General features: G+C 48.1%; 1 protein-coding gene across 4 annotated transcripts in view; it reads right to left on the reverse strand.

Moving 5' to 3' along the window:
* LOC122374436 (sushi, von Willebrand factor type A, EGF and pentraxin domain-containing protein 1-like) overlaps window positions 1-16,442 on the reverse strand; it is an 88,419-nt gene that overhangs the window by 18,287 nt on the left and 53,690 nt on the right. For all 4 annotated transcript variants that reach the window (XM_043353206.1, XM_043353204.1, XM_043353205.1 and 1 more), the window contains exons 14-17: window positions 6,653-6,837; window positions 4,565-4,762; window positions 1,756-1,947; window positions 2-208 (exon numbers count right to left, since the gene is read on the reverse strand). In XM_043353206.1, coding sequence (XP_043209141.1) covers window positions 2-208; window positions 1,756-1,947; window positions 4,565-4,762; window positions 6,653-6,837 — 782 coding nt within the window. The remainder of the gene's footprint in view (window position 1; window positions 209-1,755; window positions 1,948-4,564; window positions 4,763-6,652; window positions 6,838-16,442) is intronic.

The raw sequence follows: 16,442 nt of genomic DNA on the forward strand, positions 1-16,442 counted from the left end.
CCATTGACCGTGTTGAGCAGTCCCATCTGACACTGTGGCGGGGCTGGTGTGAACCGACCCGACTGGCACAGCACCGGCGGCTCGCTGGCCGCCAGAAAGCCCGGATCACACTGGTACGCCACGCCGAAATTGTGTGCCACAAACAGGCCCGACTTGTAGCCGGGCTCCGTGTAGGAGCCGTTCGACAGCGTCGGCAGCTGACATGGAGCTGAAACAGGGGAGAGGAGAGAGGGTGAGCTATGAGAAGGACGAGGGTGAGCTGAAATAGGGGAGAGGAGAGAGGGTGAGCTATGAAGAGGGACGAGGGTGAGCTGAAATAGGCGAGAGGGGAGCGGATGAGCTAAAGGCATGGAAAGAGTAGGGAAAGTGAGCTAAGATAGACGATCGGTAAAGGTGAGGATGATAATGAAAAGAGGATGAAAACAACAGTGTTATTTAGCATCGTTGAAAATCAATGAAGTTCGATACACCAAAAAGTAGTTGTTATTTTCATCCTTGTAATTGGTTCGAAGGTTTCGAGTTACGGCTGTAATACGTGCTAGCCCGCTGTCCAGATGCGCTGTCCCGCCGAAATTAACAGCCGAGTACATTTGTCGCAACAGATGGCAAAAGTCGCGGCAAGCCCCGCCCGGCCAATAAGCGACCTCAGTGGGCGGCGGCCATAAATTGAACATTGTGTATCGATCGCTGGCCAAGCAGAGCTGTTTATGAGTCGAGGATCAGCAGCCACGGAATGGATCCAAATCCGCCTGGGAATATAACTGACTGGCCCGGCCACTTTTCCCGTAATGTTGAATTGTTAAACGTACTGCAGAATTGTTGGTTAGGCGAAACTGAGTGTAAAATAAATTAGCGATTAACGATGCGATAAATATCGAATAACAAATAACAAAATCAAATATCGTACCCCATCCATAACGAATAATCATGACATGTCTTGCAAGTCAGATAATCGCATTCCCTGGACCGTGGACGCTTCATAGACAGCATGACGTGTTCCCAGCTTCCTCTTTAGGCTTAGGTTTAGGTTTAGGTTTAGTGAGAGTGGACTAGAGTAGACACGAAAGGGTCTATTTAGGGTCCACATCGTAGTTGGTAAACTGGATTAATACATAAGATCCCTTGTGGTCCAGTACTGGTCCGTATACTGGTAGTTAATACGATGGTATGGAGGAAAATCGTTGCGTCAATAAAACACCATGTAGCTGTGAAATTGTGCATGTAAAGCAGGTGACAAAATACAAGAGGACCTTGTTGATTTCACCCTGTGGGCGATCGGCAGCACGGCGCGGTGGTGGGCGATGCCGCGCCGCTCCGATAGTGTCTACCACTGTCACTAGATGGCAGCACGCACGAGCGCCTGGAATGATGCTGTGCCGCTCAGCACGTCTCGCGCCACTAAAGGCTGTTTCTTCAGTGTTTCTATTATAAAATCGACTAATCTGTGTCGATTCGACTTAACGATAAACGCGCAGAACAGGTGAACGATTGGGGAATCAACCTCAGGATCGACTGAAGATGATAAAAAAGGAATGAAGGCTGAACTGCTCGCCAATAATAAACATACCTATAGTAAAAATGCAAACATTCAGGATCATTATGCGATGCCTCTTGTAGCGCCAAGGTGTTCAACATGTTGCAAATCAACTAAGGCAAAATTTAGTTGCAATCAAGCAATGACACCTCAAAGCCTATCGTTCCAAATACCCAGCTACACCTCAAATCCCGGGCGCACCTCGGCCCATCTGTACTCACCGGGCGCGCACTCGGGCACCTGGTTGGTGAGGAAGCCATACCAGCAGGTCACCGCCGTGGCGCCCTGCACGGTGTAGCCCTCCTCACAGCTGAGGTCTACCACTGTCTCGTGGCTGACCTGCTCGGAGGTCGGTACCGGCTCGCCGCGCTGCATCCACACTCCGTTCTTGACCTCTGGCAGCGAGCAGGACACTGGCGGAAGGGAGACACTGCGTCGGAGCCTGTCTGACGTTGAAGGGCGGGAGTAGAGCCTTCTTACATATTCGATTTCTCAACAGCTAGCACAATCAGTTAACTTATAAGGATGACGAAGATGACGTTCTTACCGTGAGAAACAAATCACAAAACCTGATTCGGAGGAAAAAAATATCAAGATAATAATTACCCTGCACAAAACATTTAACCATATTCGAAAGACACAATGAAATATGCGCTGCACACGTTCCCTAGCAAATAACGAACAAAGATGTCTCCAACGCGCATCATTTTCTAAGTTTCCATGTTTTCCCATTTCGCCATTTCCAATCTGGCGAATGTCTGGGGTTGATGGAGACCAGAGGCTGCTTTGATCTTCCCACTATCGTTCCAAGCGCCATCAGAAAATTAACTGCCCCCAAATAAAAGCGCTGCGCAGTGGTCACACCAAGACAGTGGCGGAGGCGTAGTTCGGCAAAATATAATCGTGAAGGTTTTATTGGGTAGTGCAAGCCTCACACCATTGTGCTTCATGCTTAACATTGCTGTGTAGGCACATTAACCCTCGCCCGTATAGGGGGGGGGGTCGAACGGACCCTCCCATGGTTTTTCGCAAATAACTCGCGTAAAAAGCGGCCGATCGCGATGAAACTTTCAGTACCCTCGCGTTAATCAATTTTACACCTAGCCTGAAAATTTCATGACCCTGACCCCAATGACCTTTGACCTGTGACCTACTTTTCGAGACCATGTTTGGCCGGAATCGCGATTCGGCGTATGTCGGCTCGCATTAGCCGCGCGCTTGCAGTCTTTTCGTGGTTTCAAGCGTTCAAACATGTGATATGATGTTGCCCCCATGCATTAGGGTTGGTGTCAAGGTCACCTGAAGGTCAGGTCAGGTCATTGACCTTTGGTGACCTCGGTTCACTTTTTCGAGTTTTACATGTTTCTAGGCCACACACAGAAAAATATTAACACCGTTAGCGGTGTAATTGCACAGTACATATCTGAGCACTTGAGGAAAGTTAATTTAGTCCCTTCCCCGCTTAAATTACTCGCGCTTCCAAATGAACACCAGGAAGAAGGTAATAGAACACTGTTAGGAGGGTTGGGTGTTTTGCTACATGTAGTAAAACACCCAACCCTCCTAACAGTGTTCTATTACCTTCTTCCTGGTGTTCATTTGGAAGCGCGAGTAATTTAAGCGGGGAAGGGACTAAATTAACTTTCCTCAAGTGCTCAGATATGTACTGTGCAATTACACCGCTAACGGTGTCAATATTTTTCTGTGTGCAGTTTTTGGAGCTGAATTCGAATTTAGCAACCATATGAACATTTACGAAGTAGTTTTGGGCCTCGTAACATGTTACGAAGCTGTCAGAGGCGGCTGATACCTACTAGGAATACCCGGCAGGACCCCTACTGGTTGACCTAACCTGACCTGACCCGACCTGGACTAAATGCATAAAGACATTATCTGTGAACAAAACTAACATGATATTCGTGATCAGCGCCCCGAAAAACCCCTTAGCAGTCACACTTTACGACGTTCTAACAGGTCCCGATTTTCCCGACTTTTGGGTCATTGACCTGACCTGCAAGGTCAACCAATGACCTAGGACCTTAAAATTAGGTATCATCGGCTTCCTCTCGTCACGGGCAACACGCCCGTTTTTTCCGCGAAGCTCTAGCTCGATCAGGGGCGAAACGGCAAGGGGGGGTCCAACGGACCCCCCCCCCCCCTTATACGTTCGCGGCTGGAAAAACACCAATACGGGCGAGGGTTAATGAAAAAAATGGTTTAGAACATGGCCATAGCGGCCCGCACTTAATTGTTGAACTATAAGTGCCCAATTGGACTTACTGCGCTTGTGAGTTGTATGTTAACGTGACCGTGTTCAGAATACCGTAGACAGCAATCAATCGGCTCGGACCCCTTCCTCTACTCAGCTATTCAATCGGCTATCCGACATCACCCGCTAATGGAGATAAGATAGACGAGACTCAGCACCATCTATACATTAGTCATTCATGAATCGCAGCTCCCTGGCAACCATCCACCGCATACCATCACCGTCCTCCGCCGGCCGGGCCCGGTTCGTTCTGTTAGCAGACAGCTGCCTGACGTGCAACATCCGAGAGTGTAAAATGTACTAAACATGCCTCGCTGGCTACTTACAGTGAAATTATGTGACACTATGTAGCGTGGTAAGTAGCGTGATTTTACCATTATGTCAGGGCTATGAGATTTGGGGTCATCCCTTAGTTTTACATCTGGCTTATTCAGCTGCATCACAAGACTTATTTCAGTGCATCTAACCGTGTCATGCTGCATGTAGAGGGTGAAATAATGTTTGGTCATTGCTCGACAGACTTCATGCACAGCTAATTAATGAATGCAAAGCTATAGATCATTCTATAATTAGACCAAATAAAAAGTACTTTCATGTTTTACAAGATTAAAGGATACAGAGCGAATAATACGCTATTTTTGTGCCAACGGCATAACCGTGCTTTTCATCATCTCCTCATGCCTGCCGTATTTCTCAATCACATCCCGGTGCCTCCTAACGGGTCAAGTTAAGCCGGCCGTGAGAGTCATCGATCCACTCACTGGCAACACAGTTTGGTTTTTCTGGCTTCCAGCGGCCCCGCACGCAGCGCGCCAGCCGGTTGCCGATGTTTAGTTCGTAGCCGTGACCGCAGATGACCTTGACCCGAGAGCCGCGTGAGAAGGTGTTGTTGGCGTCCTTGCCGGGACGCACCACCTCCACGCGTATGTAAGACTCGTTGGGGATCGGTTCGCATGGCTCTGTAACGGAGAGGATGGTAAGTTAGCGAATGCAAGTGGGTTACATGAAGTTTGGTTCCAAAGTTTGAATGGAGATGAATTTTGAACGACATAGTTTCATGCACACTTATAATGAATTCACCGTGTGAAGAATTCAGATAACTTTCGCAATTCAAAATTATCATCTTCTTCAGTATCATAGCACTTAACCCGCGCACCGACGGGGGGGGGCGGATATCCGCCCCCCCCCCTGAGGTTTTTCGCGAATAGCGGGAAAACCGCGGCGCGTAGCGCCTCGAAATTTAGTAAGACTATTCCCTCATCAATTTTACACATGGTGTGCAAGTTTGAACCGCCTACCTTTTAAGGTCAGGTCACCAGGTCACTTTGAATGACCCAACCTCAAGTCACTTTTTTGCAACTTTGTCACCGTGCCAGAGCTACAGTAGATGTCGGAGGCCTTTGAAAGTCGCAGGATGTTATTAGGTCATTAGTAGCTACAATTTGTTTATCTCGGAATTTTGATATCGGTGACCTAAGGTCAGGTCAATTTCGCGACCTCCCCATTATAAGTCAATGGGGAAAAATCAACTCCGTTTTTACCACTAAAACGGGTCGGAATGGCCCCATATACCATACCTGACTTCATATACGATCAACCTTCACTACCTTGAGGTCTGTTTTGCTATTGGGCACCTGTGAGGTCATGTGACGTCATCAAAGGTCACCAAAGGTTTTTGGCCAATAACTCCGTACAGGAACAAGATAAAGCCGCGTGGATGGTCTCATTGTGTTCAGCTCGTCAAGACGCATCGAATGATATACATGATGACCTCGAGGTCACGTGACCTGAGGTCAACCTTTGACCTTGACCTTTCGAGGTCAACATATATATCATTCGATGCGGATTGACAAGAGGATCACGATGATGTCCTTAGTTTGCTCCTATCTTGACTAATTCGAAAGTTATTCGAGACAAACTCTCTCCATATCTAGCGCCGCCATTTTGACTTTTTCGACCCCTGTGACGTCATCTTTGACCTGACCTGACATTGACCTTAGTAAAAATTTAGATCTTGACCGTGCGTATCCGATGCCGTTTACCGCTTGTCGCTATCTTGCTTCGTTCTCGAGATCTCAGGGGGGGGGCGGTCATCCGCCCCCCCCCCGTCGGTGCGAAGTTGGCGCAGACCCCCGTCGGTGCGCGGGTTAAGCAATGCTGATATAGCTTTGAAATAACAGCAATAAATTTCATTAATCACTTAGCAACTCTGCTAGCAATGCCATAAATAGATTGCTTATGCAGCAACGTTGGAACCAAACAGCACCAAACCAAGGTCTGTTCCTGCTGCTGACATGTCAGAGATCGAGTGCGTCGGGTACACACGGGCCGAGAAGCCGGCGGAGCGACTGGTGGCCCATTGTTCCCAGAGACCAGCCGACGACAGTCGGACATCCGCACCAACTCACCCCAAATACTTTGGATGAATCCAGTTAACAGAGCAAAAGTTTTCTAAAACTCCGACACGGCTCAATATTGACTAAAGCTATGTAAGCGTAATGGTCATGAACGCAATGTCAAACTTCATCTTGGCAAATCTATGTCCGCTGAGCCAAGATCCTTTTGGGCAATCTAATCAACGAAGTTCTTGAAAACGACTCTTGGCTTAGGAATGGATGCTTCCAAAATAGTTTAAGATTTGTTAATTTAGATTCTTTTAAAGATAATTATTGTAAATAAGACCAGATATAATGAACAAGTATTTCCATGGTCATGTATTACAGCAAAACACCCCGGCAAGGATTTCAATAAACAACTTCCATTTCTCACTTTCTGCTTTACCGTTCCATTTCACCGTTCCCTTTCACATTTCATCGTTGGCTGGCGTTTCTTTTCACCGGTTCACTTACGTCTACGCCTCCGCCGTCTCCGCTTCCTTCCGCCGGCGAGCCGCCGCCGACCGGCGCTGGCCGAACGCGGCTGGTCGGGCGCGGCCGCCCAGCGCCGCAGCCGGCGCACCAGCGACCAGCGCGCGCTGCGCACCGAGCGCTTGTTGAACCATGACGACAGCGTGGGGTGCCGGTCCAGAGTGCAGCTGCGGAAAACAGATAAAGGGGTGTTGTTTGCCCAATTGGAGCTGTTTTCCACTAGCCCGTCGCCACCTTAGGGGAAAGACAACTTCTAATAACAATTTCTATTAATTAGTAAATTATGTTATTCCTCGCTATGTTTACATATAAACAATTTGATGAGACTGTTGAGTGGTAATTGGTAGGGCTTATGTAAATGGCGACGTTTTATAATCAAGCATTTTGCTAAATCTTTTTATTCTTCAGCATTTCTCCTTTCTCCAGACCGCCTCTTCTGACCACCAATTTACATTTATGGCTACCTGGCTAATACCTATTTCTGGAAGAACGGACAGCGACCACCATTGTGTCCCCAAGGAGCAGCAGCTGGCTTGATTGCTCACTGGGATTTAATGAAGATGCAGAGTCACCTTAGAGGCGCGCCCGCTTTGTGTCTTGGCCACTCTGGGTGGGTGTATATCTGCGCTAATTAAGATGCCCACTCACCGACTGGCGAACGAAGATAAATTGAGGCACACGTCTACAGAATACCAAAGAGAGCAAACACGGCAGCCTATTTACACAGCAGGTATTTTCCGGCGGCGGCCTGCAGAATACTCGTATGTGTTTGATGAGGCTGCTTTTTTGTCCTCTGATTAGTAGTTACATATTTTTGATATGCGCAATGCTGCATGAAAGAATAATGGCAGAATTATGTACCCTTTAATATTTTATGAAAATTCCGCGATGAGTGCAGGGTGAACTTCGCTGCCATAACAACAAAGAAAAGAACGAAGTGGAAATGGATCTTCGCATACACAAAACTAAAATAGTGCTCACAAAGAAGCTGCAACGTGTTTCAGTTAACAAGCCAAAACGCAGACTAGTTACTGCAAAGTATCGGTGTTTGAATACAATTTGTGAATTACGGAACTTTGGTACTGATAAGTTAAGGATATGGTAAGTTACGCCATCAATAACCACGTTGCTGGATGCCCGCACTGGCTTCTCCGCGATCGTATCTCAAGGTCGGAATTCATTCATGTCAGGTTCCTTCATACATATGATACGTTATTGCCTATAGCTTTCAGCGCTATAATCGCTGTGATAAAGTCGTTACATTGGCCGTTTTCACCAGGGCATATTTTAAGGCACTTACTGCGTCCCATTTTGGGACGCAGCCCCCTCGCCTTTGGACGTAGCCCCTGCTGATTTGACCCACTGCGTCCCTGCCCTGTGCCCTGTCCGGTTCCCTGACCTGTAACCTTCCCTCTAAAATGTCCTGTGCCATGCCCTGTAACCTGCCGTGCCCTATCTTTCTGCCCTCCTCAGTGCCCTACTCTATTCCTTGCCCTGTGCCCTTAGTCGTAACACGTGCCCTCTGCTCAACTTTGGGACGCAGTAAAAATTTGTTAAAATATGCCCTGGTTTTCACGACGGAATAGCAGGCATCTATTTAATCCCCATTTGATCCTTTGGTTCCTCAGGAATTTTAGTAGTTCTTTTTAGTAGGTTCCCCAGCTTTCGAATGAATGGTGCGTTAGTTTGCTATTTTTCTATTAAATATCACATCGATTTACTTTATCTAAGGATTTATCACTAATATCAACATAAAGCGTAAGCACAATTATAAAATTATGAAATTATTAAATACTAGTACAATAGTTAAAAAAAAGATACTGAGTTGCCAGGCTACACAGAATATATTCATTTATGGCGCACGACAGACATTTAGAAAGCAGCGCCCTGTTTTATTGCACGCTGCTAGCCGCTTCCATTGGGTTTTGCAGGCCGACGTCATTGGTCGTTACACGTATGATGTCACGCGACTTGTGGCCTGTCACGGCTCTTTAATGATCTCCACTAAATGAATGCAACAATGGCCTTTTAAGTTGATCTCTGTGGCCATCTGTCTATGGAGCGACCAATATGAAAGTTGGGTGAATTTACCGGGGTTACATGACTATGAGCAAGCAAATGTGTATCAGGAATGGATTTAGGTGGAGAATTGCGCTGGACCATGAGTGCTCGAACGCTCCCAATTCCACGCCGGTTTGGCTTTGGAGCCGAGACAGACGATGCGGGTCAAGGTCACCGCTGGGGTAACGGTGGATTGGCTGCGCCCGAGCACCCGTAACGCGGCACAATTCTCCATCTATGGATTTTCCTATTCGCTCAGCATTGTGATAGGCGTTCGTAATAGCATTTACTCTGCTCATGTACCTATCCCCGGTTATTTAAAAGAAGTTTTTGTGGGGGAATATCACGGATTTAGGTACTCGGTGGCCCTATTCACGACTTTCAAAGAATGCTCCGATAACTAAACACCGCACAGACCTACTGCATTAGTGAATCTGACAGAAGGTCTGTGGAACGGGCTCAGCCCCGGCGACTCACTAGGGTGCCTGCCCAGACCAATGTCTCCCCCTAATTCCTATCATCCTTCCGGCTCTGCAATGGTCTTGACGACCGAAAGGGCCTAACCCAACAATAAAATTAAGGTCTGTGGAATTACATCCCCCCTCACCACACCCCTAAAAACTCATCCAGTGTCCAAAACCACTTTTATCGACTCGCCAAAAAAAAAAAAAAAAAAAAACACACACACACACACCCACACACACATACACACACAAAGCATGGGGCATGTCAGCTCTCAGTTCATTTATCATTGTCTTTACCATGGTTCAATTGCATTGCGCGATTTAAAGCACGTGAGTGCCTATATAGTATATATGTAGAAAATAATATCTACAGCAAAACATCCAAAATTACAAAGGCTACAATGCTTAAAAAGTAGGTTCATCAAGGAAGCCCATTTTTACTTGCGTTGTGTTCCCAACCATGCGATTCCAACGCGGGCTATTCGCAACGTCTGTTAAGGCACGTTAACAACTGACAAGCCGCCACCGCTGCCACTTATTCATAGATGGTTGATATCGCAGCTTGGGCGTCAGCAGCGCGGCCCACAACACGTCGGCGCCAGCGCACGCAGCTGTTGGCACTCGGCAGCCGGTGTTGCGACTTAACGGCCGGCCGGCCCCATGAAGGAGAAGCTCTTGGTGAAGCTTTGTGATCGCCTCATAGCCGCCTTGGATGTCATCTTTCTTGGCAGATCCATCCGTTCAGATGGTACGGTGCAGTCTGGATAAAGGACGAAGTCCAACGCCGCTAACCCCGCGACCGCCACCCCACAACGTGGCCGCAGACCGAACGGGCGTGAGGGCCGTAAGGGCCACCCCGCCATCCGGTAGGTGGCTGAGCAGCCGGGCGCAGCGGCGCCTGGGCGGCGGCCGCGCTGAGATGAAGTCCCAAACCGCCATGTCGCCATCACCGCCATCACCATTGCTGCAGCTGTTCCCAACCGCCTCAATCGCCGCCGTTTTGCCAGCAGTCGCGCCGCGGAATGGCAGAAGCTCCAGAGTAGCCTCCAGCGCCCCTCTCCGCACGTGTGCAGGTGCACTGCGGCCGCCGGGTCCGACGTCCAGGCAGAACATGATATTTCCATGCTGCTCCGACGGTGGGCTGGTCTTGTTTGGGCGTTCCTCCACTGTGACGTCGGTCACGCCTGCCCCGGCCAGGGCGCAGAGGCCGACGTGTCACCATCCGGTTGCAGTCCTCAGTCGGGTCGCAACGTGTACCTCTTCCGCAGCGTGGAGCGCGCTCCCGCTGGGCAGCGATACAGCCAAAAGTAGCATAGCATGCGGGCGGCCAGCGCTGCACCGGACAGCGGACCCATGCCGGGGGTATGTCGGTCTCGGCCATTAGCGGGGTCGTCGGGGCCGAGGCTGTACATACAGCTGGTGACTGCGTGAGCCGCCAATCGAAGCTCACGGCTTATAAGCTCGACGCGGGCATCACACGCCGTCCCGATGGGAGCTCCACGACGCCTCCGCGAACTCCAGCGCGGCTCGCAGCGCGAAGACCAGCTACGGACGGCCGGGGCAAACGGCGTGCGGGAGTCGCAGGCGACGTTCTGCGGACAGAAAGGGTTGGGCATAAGCTGGTCGGCAGGACACTCTTGAGCCGAGCCTTTGATGTAATTACAGATGATCCAGAAGCATGCACAAAAATTCATGACACACTATTATCATTTATGTATTTGCTACATATGATATGATATACCAGCTCATGATCAGTGACGCATTCTGGGCAATATGTTCTAAAGTGAAGTAACTGAAGTTACAGCTTAAAAGCTTAAAAAAAAACAGCTTAAAAAAACACACACACATTCGATAGCTTATGAGAATAACATGCCTTGTGTGCTTAATGCAGGAAAATATTTTTTCACTTTTTTAGAAACAGCAAAAGAGTTGTCAACAAGCCATGTCAACTATCTAAACAATTTTTATGGAAACTGCTCTAGCTAGCTTAAAGTTCCACAACGTTTCCGGAGCACCGTACCCAAACTCAGTTCATGTTACAAGAAAAAACAGTAATAATGCCTCCTAATTTTGAATGAAATATAGGTATGAGTAATTTGATTTGGAAAGCAACAAATTTCCGCACATCATTTTAGCAAAATTACTATTTTCTTCAGCCATCAGGTTACACAAAACTATAGTAAACTTTATGATCTAGTTTACACAAAACCAAAGCCCCGATTTTAACAAATGTAGATAAAATTTAAACAATTTTAAAAATGTATCGTGGAGAAAATGAAAAGTGTAGATTTGTAAAGCCGGGATATTTCAATTTCACGGATTAGGCACTTAAAGAAATATCTTCACCTTTCTTTGAGACACCAGCCTTCACCCAAGTTTTACACGAATGTAGTGAAGCAGACAATGTGGCAACTCAAAATTGTGATGGTTTGAGATAATTATGACGGTAAAAGAAAAAGCAACACAAGGTTCCTTACCCTCGTTTTTTTCACATGGGTTCAGATGAGGCTTCAACTGTTGCCGACCTGAGGAGCTATAGGGACTTGAGCTTTCCAAAACTCAATTTCTAAAGGCACTGAGCAGTAGGGTTGTTCAAAAAAACCGAATTTTGAAAAAGTATACGGGCTCATGGCTCGTGTGGTGAGGTATTCTTTTCTGAGTCCAACGATGTCCTTTTTTCCGAAAAATATTAACTGCTTCATGCATGGGTGAAACTTTGACATCACCATTGGGGTCCCAAACGTCCAAGGGGGCCTCCATATAGTGGGGGCCTCCAAGCAATTAGGGGCCTCCAATTGCGGAAGCGGTAATTTACGAACCACGTCAGGGCCTCCTCTAAGAAATTTTCACTGGGGGACCAGAGGCTCAGAAGCCAAACCTAGGGTACCCCCAAATCCAGTTTTCTCATTGGATTTAGGCCACTTATTTTTCGTCACAGCCCGGATGCCATGATTTTTTTTTAATATTAATAAAGAAATGGTAGGTCACCTGACCTTACTCATAGATCCAGGCCAGCAGGATGACATTGTATGTAAATATCCCCCGCGTCGACCGAAATCGACGAAAATTTCTGGCTTTTTCACTTTCGACAATAAAACAAAAAGCCTTTGTTATAAAAAAAAAAGAATTTAACGGCACAGCATTGCGCAAGGAATCTAACCGACCCCAGAAAGTGTGAGGGTTAACCCTAGCCCGCACCTGGGGGGAGGGTTGCCACCCCAAGTTAGTTTTTCTGCTCTACACTGAACATTTTTTAAGCAAGAAATCTGATTTTTGGATAGCTGCTTTTCTATCTTTTCTCAGCGTCCATTGAAAATTTCAAGTTTCTGTGGCTTTTGGGTTTGGAGATATGATCTTGTTCTTCAGGTCATGTCATGACCTAAATGACGGATACCCAATATCTTGCGTTGGCTATGGGCCTTGTGAGCTTTTGAGGCACCTTGATGTCGTTTTTTTTGCCAATCTTACCTCCCACCTATCATTAAACATGTTGTTCTGCCGTCTGCGATGTACAGATGTCAGGGTCAGGGTACATCAGTACATACACAGACATACACAGACATACAAACACATATCATTGACCTTGACCTAACTTGACGTGAAATGACCACAGCCAGCAAATTAGTCGGATAGTGTGACAAAGAGCTGTTCTAGCTGGCTTGGCACCAATACGGCAGCGTCATCGGTATATGATGGGTTGGCCCGCTGCTTGTGTAGGTATTTTATTCGACATCACCACAATTTATTCAAACAAAATTCTAAGCTTCGCAGTCAAGAGCAACATATTTTTTGGGAAGAGACGAATCCAATGATACCAAATTTTACCTCATCAGGCAGTCATTGACCTTCCAGGTCAGGTCAAACTAAAGAACGTTGCTGTTTGGGGTCACCGTTGCCCGTTGGAATATCACGTGCGCTGCTCATCATATACCGATGACGCTGCCGTATTGTGGTGCCAAGCCAGCTAGAACCTCTTTGTCACACTATCCGACTAGGTTTTTGCTGGCTGTGGTCATTTCAGGTCAAGTAAGGTCAAGGTCAATGATATGTGTTTGTATGTCTGTGTGTGTCTGTGTGTATACTGATGTGTGCACCGATTATGAATGTGTCCCTATAGCATGAGATCATGAACTGAGAAACTTTTACCAAATATACAGTCAAAGAAACTTCACGAAAGTAAATTCAGCTCGCCTAAAACGCAAAATTTTTAGATGACCTAGGCTGACCTTGACCCTGACCCTAGCGTCTCTACATCATCGAACAACATGTTCCATGATAGGTGGGAGGTAAGACTGGCAAAAAAGGCCGAAATCAAGGTGTCAAAAGCTCATAAGACCCATAGCCAACGCAAGATATTGGGTATTTGTCACTTGGGTTATGACATCACCTGAAGAATAAGGTCATATCTCCGAAACCAAAACCACAGAAACTTGGAATTTTCAATGGACGCTAAGAAAGGATAGAGAAGCAGCTATAGCTATACGAAACATCCGGCTTCTGGCAATAAAAACGTTGAGTGCAGAACAGAAAAAACCTGAGGGGGGGGGGGGGTGGCAACCACTGCCCCCCATGTTGCGGGCGAGGATTAAATAATTTGAATATCTGGAAAACAATTTATTCAAACAGGTATTCCAACAGAGTCCCGCTTTTTTATAGGTGACCTCCGATTTGTGTACGTAGCCTCTAAGTTGCCCAGGGGGGCCTCTTATTTGTAGGTACATACAGTACAGAGAGCCTCCTACTTCGACTACTTGCACAGAGAGCCTCCTTTTTGTACATACAGCTAAGCTTCTACAGGTCGAGCGCCGGCCTCCTATTTGTACGTACAGAGAGCCTTATACTGTTACAGAGGGCCTCCTATTTGTCTAGGGGGCCTCCTATAGGTTAATGGCGCCTCCTATTTGTCCAAGTGGCCTCCTATTCGTCTAGGGGGCCTCATATTTGTCCAGGAGGCCTCCTGTTTGTCCAGAAGGTCTCCTATTTATCCAGGGGGCTTCTATTTTCCAGGGGGCCTCCTCTTTATCCAGGGGGCTTCCTACGTGTTCAGGGGCCTCCTATTTGTCCAGGGGCCTCCTATTTATCCAGGGGTCTTCTATTCGACCAAGGATCTCATAATTGTGCAGGGGCCTCTTATTTGTCCAGGGGTCTCCTACTTGGGCCTCCTTTTTTGAAGGGCCTCCTTTTTGTTAAGGGAGCCTTCTAATTGTTCAGGGGCCTCCTATTCGTACAGAGGGCCTCTAGCTCCTACTTGTCCATGGGGGCTCCTATTTGTTCAAGAGGCCCCCTATTTGTACAGGGGGCCTCCCATTTGTACAGGGGCCTCCTATTTGTCCAAGCGGCTGTTATTTTCCTAGGGGCCTCCTATTTGCCCAAGAGCCCTCCTATTTGTCAAGCGGGCCTCCTACTTGTTCAGGGGGCCTCCTATTTGTCCAGGGGGCCTCCTATTGGTTAAAGTAGCCTCCTATTTATCCAGAGGGCTCCTAGTTTCAGGGGGCCTCCTCTTTATCCAGGGGGCCTCCTTCTTGTTCAGAGGGCCTCCTATTTATCCAGGGGCCTTCTATTCGTCCAGGGGGCCTCCTATTTGTCCAGGGGGCCTCCTAATTGTCCAGGGGGCCTCCCTTTGTGAAAGGGGCCTCCTATTTGTCCAGGGGGCTCCTAATTGTCCAGGAGGCCTCCTTTTGTGAAAGGGGCCTCCTGTTTGTCTAGGTCTAGGGCCTCCTATTTGTCCAGGCCCAGGGGGCCTCCTATTCGTATAGAGGGGGCCTCCTATGTCCAATACTTGTCCACGGGGCGGCCTCCTACTTGTTTAGGGGGCCTCCTACTTGCTCAGGGGGCCTCCTATTTGTCCAGGGAGCCTCCCATTTGTCCAACAGGGCCTCCGATTTGTCCAAGGGGCCTCCTATTTATACAGAGAACCTTCTATATGTACATCGGACCTCCGTTTGTAAAGTAGCTGGTGCGTCTCGGGGGCCTCCACTATTGGGGTCCCAAAATGACAATTGGGGTCCCAAATGTTTGCATTGGGGTCCCACATGGGACCTCGAAAGTATACAAAGTTACACCCATGGCTTCATGCTCCCCAAACGGCTTGAAGAGGAGGATGTTACGCCCGGCGACCTGCCGGTGTCAATAAGGGCGAGAATTCGGTGCCGCGCGCCGGCGGAGGCGCCTTATCGGCACCGCGCGCCACGACATCTACCGGGCGGCCGGTCGACCGGTGTAAGGGAATGAATGAGTGGTCTTCTTTCGCATGATAGGGGTGCGCTAGCCCATATTGTCGGAGTGGAAAGTTTCAGTGCGGCATCGGTACCTCTGCCGCAGTGTTCTGTGTCGATGCCCGATGGTTCAGAAAAAAGCCAAGCAGAACTAAGAAAAGACTCAATGCTTCTGGCTAGTTCACTATAAACATCTCGTTTCGAGAATACAGCGCGGCGTTTCACGGCCGCTGCTACCAAGATTGCTGCTACCACGCTGCCGGCAGGCTGACTGACTACATCGTCCGAGTTTGCTGATATCTCCATGGACACCCAATTTGACATGTAGGCTGCTAGCGAGCAGTAATCGCCACGCACTTTGAGAATGTGGATCGATCATGGTTGTTCAATACAAAAGCGCCCGTGAAACAGGACCCAGCTGCCACTCAACATACCATATCGCTTTGTTCATGAGTCAAGACGCGAACTCTGAGCAATAACACAGCTCTTTGCACTGCTGTCGACAACTTACATTGCTTTTAGACGGTGGCTTGCAGCCCACATATGCTGTTGCCAACGGTATGCGGAAATTTGAAGTTTTCTAAGAACAGCAGGAGCTGGCAATGTGCAAGGACAGAATATGGAGACCCCGGCATCGACGTTAGGTTTAACCTACATTAGCACTTAGCAGTTAAAAAAAGGATGACATGCCCGGGAATGACGCGGTGGCCGCCCTGACATCGTGACGAAGTTGGGTGTGAGTAGAGACAATAGCTGGAGTACACATAATATCAAGCGCCCATCAATCCAACCCTTCGGGCAGCAGCAGCATCAGCAGCCCGGCCATGTCCACCGATGCCGCTCAAGATCCGATCCAGAGCCGGCAGAGAGCACGGCTCTGCCCTGACCTGACACATATCCCCGGCGTGTCATGACGGACAGACCATTACCTCGCCTGTATAAATACAATGTATACAGTATACCTAACTTACCTATTTCTAAGTCTCATGTTGAGGCAAGAAGTGATCTGCGTCCAGTTCTACTTCGACGAAG

The sequence above is a fragment of the Amphibalanus amphitrite genome, unplaced genomic scaffold, assembly GCF_019059575.1.
Source record: "Amphibalanus amphitrite isolate SeventyFive unplaced genomic scaffold, NRLGWU_Aamphi_draft 001656F_arrow, whole genome shotgun sequence".
NCBI lineage: Eukaryota > Metazoa > Arthropoda > Thecostraca > Balanomorpha > Balanidae > Amphibalanus > Amphibalanus amphitrite.